Source organism: Kryptolebias marmoratus, linkage group LG13 (genome assembly GCF_001649575.2).
Source record: "Kryptolebias marmoratus isolate JLee-2015 linkage group LG13, ASM164957v2, whole genome shotgun sequence".
In the NCBI taxonomy this organism is placed as follows: Eukaryota; Metazoa; Chordata; class Actinopteri; order Cyprinodontiformes; family Rivulidae; genus Kryptolebias; species Kryptolebias marmoratus.
The window spans coordinates 5367525-5382040 of NC_051442.1; the positions used below are offsets into that span (position 1 = coordinate 5367525).

Here is a 14516-nt window from a genome sequence, read left to right on the forward strand (position 1 = left end):
GTACAAATAGAAAATAACTCGGTAACATTACCTTTGACATCCTATTTTTACTCAGCTGAACTTAAACATTTATTAAAAAACACCAAAAACCCCTTTCTCAAAAACACAATATCAGTTTGGCACCACTCCCATAAGGCTTTAGATGAGGTGTCCAAAATCTCATATCTGTCACCTATTTGGGGAAACAATAAATTCAAACCAGGAAGAGCAGACAGGGGATTTAGAATATGGATGAATAGAGGCTTAAATAAAATAGGGGACCTTTATAGTGAAGGAGTTTTGATGACCTTTGAACAACTGGTAAATAAGTACAACCTGCCCCTAAAGCATTTTTTTAAGTACTTACAGATTAGAAGTTTTGCTTTCGCCTCACTGAAATCTACTTCTGAACCTCCACTCACTACCATAGAGAATATAGCCGTTCACCATAATCAGAGTAGAGGCCTACTTTCCAAATTTTATAATATTTTACTTTTAGCTTCAAAAGAAAACAGTCTTGCATATTTACAAGCTTGGAAAGCTGATCTGCAAACTGAAGTCCCTGAGAATGAATGGAATAACTCATGTCTATTAGCACAAACGCAAACTATTAACACAAGGTTTAGAATATTACAATACAAATGGTTATTTAGAACATATATCACTCCTGTAAAACTTCACCACTTTAATTCCAATATCCCTGATATCTGTGTTAAATGTAATCTAGATAAGGGTACTCTTTTCCATTGTATGTGGCAATGTATAGAGATTCAAACTTTCTGGAAGGAGGTTATCATGTTCATCTCTCGTTTGATCGAACAGGATGTTCCAATGGACAGTAAACTTTGCTTATTGCATATTTTTCCAGATGGATTTAAAGGACCTATGAAGAGAAAGAAGCTTTTGAATTTTTGCCTTTTGCAGGCTAAACATTTGATTGCTCTGAAGTGGAAGAACACAGAAAGACCAAAGATAAATGACTGGATTAAACTATTGAGCAACAACCTGGCGATGGAAAAGCTGACGTATTTAACAAAAGGAAAGCTCGAAGACTTTAAGGATATTTGGTTTCCCTTCCTACATCTTGTCAAATACTGTGACATGTAAAGCTATTTTTTCTTTTCTTTTTTGTTTTGTTTATGTGTAGATAGTGTGAGCCCTGGGGTTTAGTGTTCTTTTCGGGTGGGGGGAGGGATTGCACTTTGTGTAAGATTTTTGTGTGTATGTGTTTGTTTTTTGTATGTCTGTGCAACAGAAAATTCTAATAAAAATATCGGGAAAAAAAAAAAAAAAAGAAGTCACCGGACGTACGCCTACAACTGATTCACTTATGGAAACAACTCGACTCAAGATGGCCGCCACAGACTACTGACCTTAGAAGACACAAACATGGTCATAATTCAGTGAGTTTTAGAGATATTGATGTGGTAGTAGCTGAGAGTCATTAACATGGTTTGCCTCTTATTTAACAGAAGATGATTTTAGTTTAATGCGGTGGGCGACAAGCAGTACTTCAAGGAATTTCATCCAAGCTTTCTGAGTTTTTTCCTACATTTACATCTGCAGATATTGTAGTAAGAGTCTGGAGATTTCACAGCAGTAACCAGGTCAGATTTATGGTTTGTAGCAGCAGTTTTGTCTGCTTATTGATTCTCCATAAACCTGGAGAAGTGAAGATGAAGCTGCAGCTGAGGAAACCAGACGGCGTTGGGGAGAACGTCACCGTCGGACTGGACTTCACCTTTTGGTCGCGGCTCGTCGGGTCGATGCTTCGCGAGCTCGACGACTCCAAGCCGTTTGGAACGAAGAGCCTTTCCAGCTGGCGTCGCTAAAACGGGCGGCCTTAATTAACTGCAGCTCTGGAGAGACCCCGTTTTTGGAAGTGCAGCGACCTTCAAAGCGCGCGGTGGCCTCCTTTCTCCTCTCTCCTTCAGCCTCGCGGAGCCGAGCGGCTTCTCGCCACGCGGGCCAGCCCATAATTCAAACGATGAACGATGACTCAGACGTCTGTGGTAGACGGACTGAATGCAAAGCAGCTCGGTCGGCGCCCGTCTGACCTTGGAAAATGTCACACAACCCGTAACTCTTACCTGGCGACGCACTCCGCTCGGACTTTTTTACAGATCGATTAATAACCAAGGGGTGTTCTCTCAAAATCCCAAACAAGTTTCATCCCAGCTGGTTTGTATTTCGCCTGAAACAGAAGCAGTTTACAACTTAAGGCCAAGGATTCCTTAAAGGAATGCATATCGCCCGCTGCCTTTCGTAACAGAGTTTAGAATTAGGATCGTCTTCTGGGGAGAAATGACACCATTTTAGTCAAATCTTCAAAAATAAAGTTGTGCGCGATATCTTGCCTGATCTGTTGACGCTCGGAGTACGTGTTGCGGGCGACTCTCGGCTACTACCACAACAAATTTTAGCTCAGCATCTGTAAAACTCACCGAGTTGTAGCCGCTTTTGTGCTGCTGAAGGTCGCTCGGCTGATTACTTTCTGAAAATAATTAAATTAAAATCAGTGCTTCGTTAGATGTTTGGTTACAGACGGACTTCGGCTGATTTCTGGAGGGGCGGGTCATAAATTACCAACAAAACCAATAGATTTAAAAACATTAACTGCTGCAGACATCTTAATTGTGTGTGTTTGAAGCTTCAGAGTGGGATGTACTGAGTTCAGATGTAAATTTCGGCCTCATTAAACCACAGAAATCCTCAGGAGAGGCCGTCCAACAAACTGGGACTCCAGCTCTGCATTGACCGACGAGCTGAAGGAAAACGCTCATCTGGAAGCGCCGGCTCCATATTACAAGTCACTGCTTTAAATCGTTCTAAAACGTCAGGACTTTTGGACGTTTAGAGAGCCATAACAACAGTTTAGGAAACGTGTAAAATCAGCTCTACGCTGATGAGATCCAGCTCTGCTGTTCATCCGAGGAAAGTTAGTTAGTTAACATCTTTAACTAACCGCCTGGCTAACATCCAATGGTGGTTAAGCGCCAGCTGCTTTTAGATGAGACTGAAACGGTTCGTTGGTGTTTTAGGTGCTTCTGTCCCGTCATCGTTGTTTGGACTCGACCGCCTTCAGGACTGTTGACCCCGCAGAGGACGGGTTTTCATGTCTCGTTGGTTCTGGAGAGACCATAGATCAACCCAGACGGTTGAAAGAGATGTCGATCGAAAAAGGAGAGGGTCTGTGCAGCCATTTTGAAACCACAGATTTGAAAGACGATCCATGCATGGCTTTGAATTCAAAGTTAAGCGTTTGTCCCTAAACTAACGAGCCCACGTCGCTTCCGTTTCAGCTTCACTTCACTCGCTCCTCCTTCCATCTCTGACCTGATTCAGCTTTGTGCCATCCCGCAGGTTAAAGTCCTCAGTTAGGCTGAGCAGATCGGTCCTTCCAAGCAGTTGGACCTTGACTTTGGAACGCACTCCCTCTGTTTTAACACCTAAATTCAATTCAAAAACATAAAGACATTCTTTTTTAAGCAGACTTTTAGTTAGACGCAGGGCTGTTTAGGCGCAGATATTTTGTTGTTTGGGATCCTATTTTACCGCCTATTTTCTTTAATTGTGAAGTACTCTGTGATATTATATCATATAAAAGGTGTTATATAAATAAATTTCATTTACTTAAATACAAGTGAGACAATCGTACAACAAACCTAAACTCAGTGAATTTGTTGTGGGAACATGTTTCAGTCAAACATGATGCGTTTGGACGGTTCAGGATTGTGTTACATAACACTGCAATACGGTGCTGAAAAAGCATGAAATAAGCCTTTAAAATTATTACAAAGAGCTTGAGTTTGGCTTTGGGAAAGGTTTAAGAAGATAAAGGCTTAAAATGTGTTGATTAGAAGTCGCGAGGCCCTAATTCGGACATGTGGAATGACCTCGGTGAATATGTTTTGAACCGGCAGCTGATGAGAAACTGGTTATTTTCAGGGATGGTTCAGGTCAGGCTGGGCTGTGCTCCCTCCTGCAGGCTCACACCAATCCACCGATGATCCAGCTGGTGGATTACATAACGCCGCCTGAAGGCTTTATGCAGAGCGGGCTCTGCTGAGAAACCTCCCTGGGAATCGTGCATACGAGCCCCTGCCTTTGTGTGAAGGCTGAGCCGAAGCTGGAGGCTCATCTGGAGACCGATGAACTCACGGCCGTTTTCAACAACAACAAAAACGAAACAAAGGAAAAACAAACACACAATGCACACAAAGCTGCGTGCCTCGCTTTTCTTTTCCGGCATTTACCGCCCTGTTGAAACAGCAGACTGGCTGCCTACACACTAGTCCCAGATGCACCGTCGGACGAGTTCTGTGGCTCTGAATTTGTGACAGATTAGACGCGCCTCTCCGCAGCCGGCGTCGTGCTCCTCGATGCAAGGAGTGGAGCAGCGCTCCGATGTCTGCAAGGTCTGTCCAACGAAACCTCAGAGAGGCCGAACAACACGCACCCGTTGGTGACATCAGCTCGGGTTTCGCCGCTTATCGCGAATGGGCAGCGCAGCTGTTTGGAATCACCTCCGATTGCGCTGAAACCCGTCTCGGACGTGGCTCGTTTCGGTCCCGAGGTTTAGTTTCAAGCAGCTGTGGCAACTCGAAGAGGCAGCAGGGGACGTTTTCGTACTACCCGACCTCGTGTTTTTATTTGAGAAGGAGTTTGGCGCGAACCTTAACCGCCACGCTGTCTGATCATACCACAGATTTATGTAACAACTTGCAGGAAAACTCTCCGCATCACCTACTCTACTCTGCCGCATGTGCGATGTGCACCACACATTTATTTACTCCAAGTGAAGGAAATAAAACATACTCATTTTTTTTTTTTTTTTTACAGCAGTAAACACTCACGACTCTTCATTCATAACCGAGCCGCTGTCCGCAGGAAAAGCTACACGCCGTCTGTTAAATAAAAACAAAATACTTTCACGTTTCTAAGAGCTCTGCTGGTGTATGATGTTTGAGGACTATAAGGAGGAGGAACCTGCTCTGTTCCAAAGTGGAAAAGTTGGATAAAAATCAACAAATTGTTCTAAAACATCGTTAAACTGAGTTTTATCTAAATGCATTAGCCTGAAGGAGAAAAGGAAAGACTAAACACCAAACGGGTTTCGCTCCCGGCTGTGTAGGAAAAAGGACGTAATGCGGGCTTGTTTGTTGCTGAAGCAGCATCAGTGGATTCCTGCTGCTCGCCATCAAAACGCCAGAAAAGCCTTGTAACAGACTAAAGCGCCACATGGTGTGTGTGAACCGAGGAGGCAAATTAATTCATCAAAGTCATTTGAAAGCCATTTTGAGAGAGAGCGGCAGCAGTGAAATACCACAATTTCGGGCTTACTGGCACACTTTCTGTTACATAATCCTCCCGTGCCCTCTTGTGAATACCGTGTTCACGTAACAGAGTTGTTAGGAATGCACTAATTCAGCGCTTCATTTGGAAATACGGATGAGAGGGGGAGAAAAGCAGCAAAGTGAAGCCGGTAACAGCCTGAAGCTTCTCTCTCTCTCTCTCTGGTGGAGAAAGCTCAGCTGTCTTGGTTCGGTTTGAGGAATGCCTGCGAACCAGGGAACAGCGCCCGAAACAAGGGGACGCGTCGTCGGCGCCGAGCGAGTTCCCGTGGATCTCCACTCTCACCTCCCCTTGGCTCGGAGAAGGCGCAATATTTAGAATATCGGAGCGGGAGCCTGTTCGGCGGGCTTGGCAGTGGGAGGACCGACACCGCCGACTGTCAGTCACTTGCCTCTGCGTTGCCATGGAAACAACCTTGTTGCTCCTCTCCGGGGCTAAATCTGTAGAGGAGGAAAAAAAGCTCGCAGAAAGCTCTGAAGGAATCAAACAAAAAAAACAAACAAAAAAAAAAACATGGCCGAGTATATGAGTCATCTGCAAACACAGAGCGACAGCGTTATCGCTACGAGCAGCCTGTCGGAGCTCGCTGCGTGACTGTAGCCGAACAGAGGCGTCCACAGACCGCGGCGAGCACCGCTCAGTCCAAGCAGGCCGTCCAGCCGCACGTTTTCACGAAAATCCCAGATTCCCGCACACAACAACAGGAAGGCACTTCGATGTTAGAAACTCTACAGCAGGAGTGGGCAACACCGGTCCTCAAGGACCACGATCCTCCATATTTGACATGTTTCCTCTGCTCCGACGCACCTGATCCAGCGGTTTAATCAGCTCTTCATGCCCGTTAATCACCCAATGATTCAAAGCAGGTGTGCTGGAGCAGAGGAACGAGTAAAACACGCAGAACCTGCTCTACATCTGCTGTTTCACCGTCACCGAACATCGAGGGTCGGTCAGGTTGTGTAAAAACACAGAAAATCTGATTATTTTCGTCCCAAATCAAAGGCCTCGGCCTCCTTGAAGGAATGCATGTCACCCAGCGCCATTGTTTTAAACTTTAAACCATCTTATGTTGACAGTTGAAGCCATTTTGTTCAAACTTTTCTATGTCATGTGCGATGCCACAGTCAGAGTATTTGTTGTGAATGACTCTCAGCTACTATCACACCAGGATTCAGTTAAATATCAAAGCAAACGACTCCTTAAATTTACACAAATCTCTTCTACCGCATCCAAAATGGCCACTCCTTGCTATTTCACTCGAATAAAATTCCCCCCAAAACACCACACTTTGTACTTTGACAGAGGCTAAAGAGACTAAAAACGACTTGTGAATGAACTCGAGTTGAATAAAAGTCGGTTTGAGGAGATAATCCAGATTTAAAACCCGAACTTTAACCGACTCGGACCAGAGCCGTTTAATCTGACCGTTGACGTCATTTATTAGCATTTAGCGCCGTTAGCATGGCGGCTAACCGTAACGGCTAGCCTCCGTGATTCCCTCGGACCGTAAACGCAGCCTACCTCGTCGTCGGGGAGCAGAATTTCCACGGGTTTCGAGATTTTTCCAAACCAAGACACGTCCCGTGAAAGCCAAAGGACGAAAGTCGGACGGAATAAATTTCGCAGCGACCAGTTTTGAACATTGTCCCTCTGAAAGGTCCTCGAAGTAAACCGGGCTCGTGCTGCGTTCAGGGCCCCTCGGACGTCGGAACGCCAACTTGGGAGTGACGTCACACTCAATTAAAAGCCATAAAAGCTGTCAAAATACGCGATTTTTCAGTGTTTTTGATTAGAATTTTTTGTATGAGTATCACCTACGATAAAAATAATAAAATACTCATCATTTACAATCAAAAATCTAACAAATAATTTGTAATTACTGAGTGAAATCAGCCAAGTCATGTTTTGTTGCCAACAATTTTGAGTCGAATGTTGACGAGTTCACTTCAGACAGACTCGGTGGGTATCGAGTCGGTGAAATAATCAAATGATGGAGTCAGAGACATGAGGTGGAAAGAGAAAAGGTATAGTTCTTCTTTTTCCAGAAAGAAACGGCGACTAAAAGTCGCGAGGACGAAGAGGCGACAGAATGGGAGCCATTTTTTATTGGGGAGGAAATCGAGCGGCGGAGAGCGTGAAAGCAAATGTTGGAGCTAAAATTAGCAGAAAGGATCTGTGCTGGGTGTTTCTGTAACTTAAACAAAGCTGAGGAACGTTTGCTGATTTTTAAACGCAACATTTACAAAAACTTTGGCAAACTTCAGTTCCCAAGCAATAATTTGATGACGTAAAAACTGTTTTATAAGCATAAAAATCCAAATTAAAACCACTGAAAAGTCTGTCGCGCTCAAAGCAGGCGTTGGGGATGACGCTCAGCTACTACCACACCAGATTTCAGTTCGGTGTCTGTAAAACCGACCGAATTACAGAAGTTCTTGTGTTTTCTGAGGTCAGTCAGCTGTGGTGGACATCTTGAAATGGGTCGAGTCTGAAAGTTGATGGGCTGTAGAGGCCTTCGTGACTTCTGCCTCCATTTCAGCAAAACTGAAAACTGTCTTCTGCTTAATAAATACGCTGAACAGGAAAGTAAACCTGTAGCCGGGAGCTCACCAGTCAGAAGAGGACAAATATTAACTGGGAGCTGGATGAGAAGGTGTGTGTGTGTGTGTTTCTGGGCCTTCGGCACATGTGTGGTCTTCAGACGTTCCCACGGAAACGCGGCTCCTGCTGAGCAGAAGAGGAAAGGAGGAGAAGGCAGGAATGCTCTGGTTTCCCGGTCGAACCGGCGCTCAGCTGAGCCTCTGCAGCGTGATGGCGTGGAGCGGAGATTAAGCCCTCCTCTAATCCTCCTCCGCTCCACGTGACCTCACTGTGATGCACGAGCCGCGGGGAGCCCTCATTGGTGCGCCGCGCCTTCTCCTGCTCTGACCACCGGCCAATCGGAGCCCGCCGCCTCAGCGGAGCTGCCAGGGATGGAGGCTGGGGGGAGGAGGGGAGCAGGGAGGGGAGTTTCTGTGAATGGGAGAGGACGCTGCGGTGACGGAGACACCCTGATAGTGGCGGCTGAAGTGACTCCGCCCATCAGCTCCTCTTCTCCTTCATCGTTTGTATTATTTGATGCTGCGGAATTTCATACAAGCACAAAGCAAACGAGCTGGCGTTGTGTGGAATGCAAATATTTTGTTATTTTAATCCTATGATCTGAAGATATTTGGTCTTTTACCTCTTCTAAGGAGGGTCTGTCCACCTGTCTGTCTGTCCAACTGTCTGTCTGTCCACCTGTCTGTCTGTCTGAGGACAAGATCGCTCCAAATGTTCTGAGCCAATTTTCCTGATATATTCAGGAAACGTCGAACAATGAAGACGTGATTAAAGTTTGGTGGTGATCCGGTCAAAGGTCACAGATCAGCTCGTGCAGCTGGACGCCTCAAGGGTCAGGGGTGATCACTGTTGATTTCAAGGTGACGGGGGTCAGAGGTCATGATCTCTGCAGCGGTGTGATGTTGGGGGACGTCAAACTGCGCGTCTGGATGCCTCGCGGGTCAGAGATGATGCCGGCGGGGTTTCTAGGTTCACGGGGTCAAAGGGTACAGGTCACCCTTCAGTTTCCGGTTGTGCCCGCTGGTTTGTTTGTCTGATCAGGTTTAATGTTGGGGTTAAATTCTGGTTCTGATCCAGATTAGGATCCGGATCGGTCTGTTTTTGGCCTCGGAGGAGGTTCCTCTCCGAGTGCTTCTGGTTTTCTTTTCTTAATAAGAATCTTAAAGCGAAAGGCTGTCCAGTTTTTGTAAAATGTTGTTTTTTTAATCCTTCTCAACGTTTCTCTGATAAATCCAGGCTGAGAACACACCTGAAAGTTTCGTTACAACTCATCCAGTGGTTGGAGATATTTCGCTAACAGACAGACAGGACCGACTCCAAACATGGATCTGCTTGAAGCGTGCGTTGGATACGACTCTCAGCGACCACCCCTGCAGACGTTTTTTTTTTAGCTCGGTAGCTGAAAAACCGACCCAACTGTTTGCTCCGCCTGCTTTAGTTTGGAGGGAAAAGTGTGTCAGAGGCGAGCTGAAGATATTTTAGGTCTGGAACAAACCTCGGCTTTCCTGTTTGTCCGAGACGAGAATAAAACTCGTCGCCTCGTCGACGGTCTCTGCGCGGAGCGTCCACGCCGGAGGTTTGCCCTTCAGGAAGGAGAACAGGATAGTCGTGAAACGCGGCGGCGGCCACGTTTTCGAGGCTAACTTTCCTCAGGAGATGAGCGGAGTTCCTGCTTTATGGGGACACGTTTTAACTCCTCTGCTCCTCATGTTTCTAGTCCTTGACCCAGTTTGAGAATAAAATTGAGGACTGAACACAGGGAGTGTTACCTGGAAGGTAAACACACTCTGTGAAGTTTCAAAGAGAGCTTTTTTTAAATTTATTTATATTTATACAAGCTACAGAGCCGTTTTGCTTTCTGAGGGTCTTTGAATGTTTTTTTTGGGGGGACTTTGGCAGCTTTTCCTCCCGTTTTCAGAAGAATTCAACATTTTAACTTCTCCCTACAAATCATTCAGACATAAAAAGGCTCCTAAACTCAGAGAATAAACTTTATCACAACCCGACACCTTTTTGTTTTTGGTTAGTATTTTTTTTTACAATCTGACTACTTCTGCAAACTTTACGTTGGTTTAGCTGTTTGTAAATCAAGACGTTCACGACTTTTGGTTTCCGTCGCTGCTGTAGTTTTCAAAATATTTAACCTCATTTACAAGTTTTACCTCGTGGAAACACACGACTCTGTTCGGGTTCTGCTTCGGCGCACGTGCCGCGTTTTCGTTTTCTTTTTTCGGCTGCTCATCACCCGTCCTTTTCTGCCGTTTGCCTTCAGCTCGGGTTCTCCCTCCCCTTTTAGCTGGAACGAGTCACTCGGCGTTCGGCTCTCGTGGCTTTCTGCTCGACTTCTGTGAGGAACCGTCAGAGCAAGATGAACTCGCTGAAGCCGACCGGGCTGCTCGTATTTGCATTTTCAGTGAAAATATATTTACTCACCATGACAAAAAAAAACCAACCAAGCCCGCGTGATCCGCCGCACCGCCACTCAGCAGAGCTCGTCCGTAAATATGCTGTTTGTTCGGAAATGTCAACATTTACATGAAAGGAAATTATCTAATGATGCAAAGCTGATATCACAGATGTCTTTGTGAGAACCGCTCGGCCATCTTTGGGCTTTTCCAACTTGAGTTTTATCACCTAATGAAGAAACACGTCTATGTGAAGTTGTGGGAAAATGAGGCTTTGTTTAGTTTCTTTTTTTTGTTTTACAGACCTTCCAGTTCTGTCTGCTTTTTAACGTCACAGCCAGACAGAAAAGTGAGTTTCTGATCCTGAGGAAAACATTCGAGACGCTTCGTTTCACAAATGGAGGCCAGCGTTGGGATTTGATCGCCGGTTTTCATTTAACGCGCGTCGTTTCAAAGTCTGTCTGGGAGTTCGGCTTCGATGCTCAAACCCAGAAAACCCCAAAACGCCTGGCACGGTGCAGATACCTGTTCAGGTGTTAATGTTGGAAGGTAATGAAGCTCTGGTTTCATCCCTTAATGGACGTGGTGAAGGAGACATCAGTGTTCAGACGAATTCAAACGTTTATCGTGGATCTGTGACTGACCATGAAGAGTTCTGCTCTGATTACTTTCATATAAAAAAAACCGACACTGTGTCGTCGTGATCGTTTCTAGCATCGTTCGGAGGATTATTCTTTTTTACTAAAAGGGTTCACGGACAGGAAGCTAAGAAAGAAAGTCCCAGCGTGTCCGGGTTCCTCCTCGGTGTCACGGAGCAGACGGCTGAAAGGCTTTTTCAGATGCATTTAATTATTCCCGGAGGGCAGTCGTCAGCGAGGTTATTTGTAGATGCTCCGGTTGTCATGGAGACGAGAATGTTTCCCCTCCGACCGTTTCCGACTTTCTCCCGACGCGCCGGAACGTGTCGGGAGAGCGGAGGAAACGAGAGGCGAGGGTGCAAATTTGGTGTCCGGGAAACTTTTACGTGTTTTTTTTTTTTTTTTTTTTTTTTTTTATTATTTACACGACCAGGTTACAGCCATTTATGTTGGCTAAGGTTGATTAGCCGTGGTGGCCATCTTGAATCAGGTTGACTCCAGAAGGTAATCAGCTGTGGATGCACATCCATTAACGTCCGCCCAGTGGTTCATGAGATTTTTGCTTTCCAACAAACGTACGCTGGTAGCATCATCCTTTATGCTCTCTAGAACCGTGGTTCCCAAAGTTGGGGGTCCGGACCTCATTGTGGGTCACGGAACGTGAAGTTGGGGGTCCTCCAAATGATATCCAGAAATAAAAAGATCACTGATGGCAAATTTTCACCACAATTACTGCAAAACCCGTTTGCAACAGTAATGATTAATAAAACTAGTATCGTGTTTGTTAAGTTTGTGGCGTTGTCATGTTCTTCTTTAATAACAGTTTGTACGATTAAAGTGGGAATCTTCGGGGCGACAAGCCTCTGCTGCTCTTATTTTGTGGGTCAGAAGCTAAAAAGTTGCTCCAGAAGACGTCCCGGACAGCCGCGGTTTAATTTATCCTGCGTTACACGTGAAAATGAGCTCATTTAGCGTTTTCTGCTGGCAGAAACACGCAGGCCTGAGTTCATTAAGGATGCCGAGGATGACCGCTGTGAGCTTTTTTTTAATCGATTAAACTTGTGTCATTTGACACGCGAGCCACCGAGGGCTTCCCGTATTTATTTATTGGTCCGGTGCGGGACTCGGCCAACCCCCGGCTCATTCATTACGGAGGGGGAAATTAAATGCAGCGCAGCCTTGGAGAACTGAGCAGACCCGCTGCTACAGTTTCAATTAATTTGGACCGGCGTAAAGTGAAGAAGTTCGCTGATGAGGAATCCCCTGGGGCAGATTTTTACCATCCCGGGGGGACAAATGACAAACAAATGAGCAACCATCTTGTTTTAATAATGACTAAAGGCCTGGAAGTCGGTGTGAGGAGGACAGCAGACGATCACTCTGGTGTTAAAATCAGACCTGACTTTGGTAAATAAACTTCAAATCGATCCAACCTGACTTCTAACCAAATAACATTAATGTGCAACAGCTGTTTTTCCAACACATTACCAGAGTCAGTACAAGAATCCATCCTGGTCCTGGAGGGCTGCCGTCCTGCATGTTTTACTTGTTTCTCTGCTTTGACTCACCTGATATGAACGTCTGAGTGATTATCAGGCTTCTGCAGGACTTTAGACCAGCTGAAGAGCAGAGAAACATCTAAAACCTGCAGGACGGCGGCCCTCAGGGACCAGGACTAGGACTGGGCACGTTTGGATTGCTACACCGGAGGCCAAAACGAGGCAGTCAGGTTTTTGTACCGCCGGCCTCTATTGGGTGGATTATCATCAAGATTTCAGAGGTGATCTTCTCCGTGATCCTGTGACCCCCGAGGTTTGCTCTTTTGTACAAACATCAAGAAGGCAGGATTAGAGGCATGACCGAGCAGGGATTATCAGATTATTGACTTCAGACATCGCAAAGAAATAATCCGGTTGGTGTAGTTAACGTCTCCGCAAACCGACCGAAGCGTCGGCCCTCGTTCTGCGATCAGGAGGTTTGGATTCGCTTTCAACTTAATTGTGAGCGTGATGGAGAGCATCCAGACATTCGGTTACCATGGTTACCTGCATCTGGAGGTGGCCTAGTTTGTGTCGGTGACTCACGAGCGGTTCAGTCCTTGAAACGAACCTCCTTCTCCTCGGTAACTTTGTGTTAAACTTGAGGATCGGACATAGCACCGTCCAGCTCACCAGCATCTGGACAGATCTCTGCCGCGCTGAACAGACTCCCGTTATGTCATTTCTAACACTCCTCGAGGCAAACGCTGGCACCGCTCGCTTTCTGCCGCGCTGTTAAAAAGAAAAAAAAAGAAGAAATTTTCGTAATGCAGCAGACCTGTAATGAGCCAAGAATCAAGAAGCCCGTTTTTTTTCTCTGCCGGTCCTAATTATGCAGAAGACATTTTTTCTTTAAAAGCCCCGATTCTGCTGTCGGTCAAATTAACTGGATTAATGCCGGACGACCCCGCCGGCCTCCACGGAGGATTACTGTAAGATGATTTCTGCGTCTGACCCATTCATAACTGTGTCGTCTCGTCTCTCCTCCCCGCAGCAACTGCCCCTGCTCGCTGGCCGCCGCCCTGGCCAGAGCCACGGCAGACAGCCTCCTTCAGACCGACCTCTCCATCCACCACCTCATCAAGGCCGTAGAGGACGGAGGTGACCCGTTACCACGTGAGTTACCTCCCCCCCCAGGGGGGAATCCGCGAGACCGCGCTCTCAAACAAATTAGGTCTCCCTCTCACTTCCTCTCACACATACACAGGCGGGAAGTCACCAGGGTTTTGTCCCAGTTCTCCCTCACGACGTGCATCAGGTGGGATTTGACTGCTAGAGGGCGGGAAGGAAACTCACAGCTGGAAGCTATGATGCGTCTACGATTCTATCAGTCGCCCTTAATATGGCCCGAAATGCGAGTCAAGCGGTTGTCCGTAGACTCAAAGCAGCAAATATATGCAAATATTTATCAGCCGCCATCTGTAAAAGTTGCATTCATTAGTGGGTTTCTGGTAGCACCTTGTGCTACAGCTCAGTACCAAAATAAGTCAATAATCCAGTCACCATGTCCAGGACGGAGACAGAGTCTGAAAACCTGGAGGAAAATGAGTTTGATGTTGGCAGAAGTTGCCAGTGGAGTTAAAGAGTGAGATGTGGACGAGATGCTGAACACTTTGGACCTTGTGGGCCTCTTCAGTGTTACATGGAGGACCAGTGGTGGTCTCAGTTTGTTTTTTTAAATGGGATCCTAGAGTATGTAGCAGCTATAGGTGGATCATACTGATTGTCTCTGGACGAATTTACCCCAGAATGTTGGAAAAAGGAGGATTTGACTGATAGTTGAAGCTCAAATTCAGGAGGACCAGCATAGTTTTTGTCGGGCTCGTGGACAGGGGAACCAGACCAGACCATCACCCTTCCAGAGTCGTTGAGGGTCACAGGAGTTTGGTTCTCCAGTCCACATGCGTTCTGTGGAATCTGGAGAAGGCTTACAATCGTGTCCTCCAAGCTGGAGTAACCAAAGCAGGTGTTGTGTCCACATTAGTGGTACAAAGTCGAGC

General features: G+C 46.2%; 1 protein-coding gene across 1 annotated transcript in view; it reads left to right on the top strand.

Moving 5' to 3' along the window:
- The window catches only part of ppm1e (protein phosphatase, Mg2+/Mn2+ dependent, 1E), a 46730-nt gene that overhangs the window by 19914 nt on the left and 12300 nt on the right, over window positions 1-14516 (top strand). The window contains exon 3 of the mRNA XM_017419879.3: window positions 13511-13632. Coding sequence (XP_017275368.1) covers window positions 13511-13632 — 122 coding nt within the window. The remainder of the gene's footprint in view (window positions 1-13510; window positions 13633-14516) is intronic.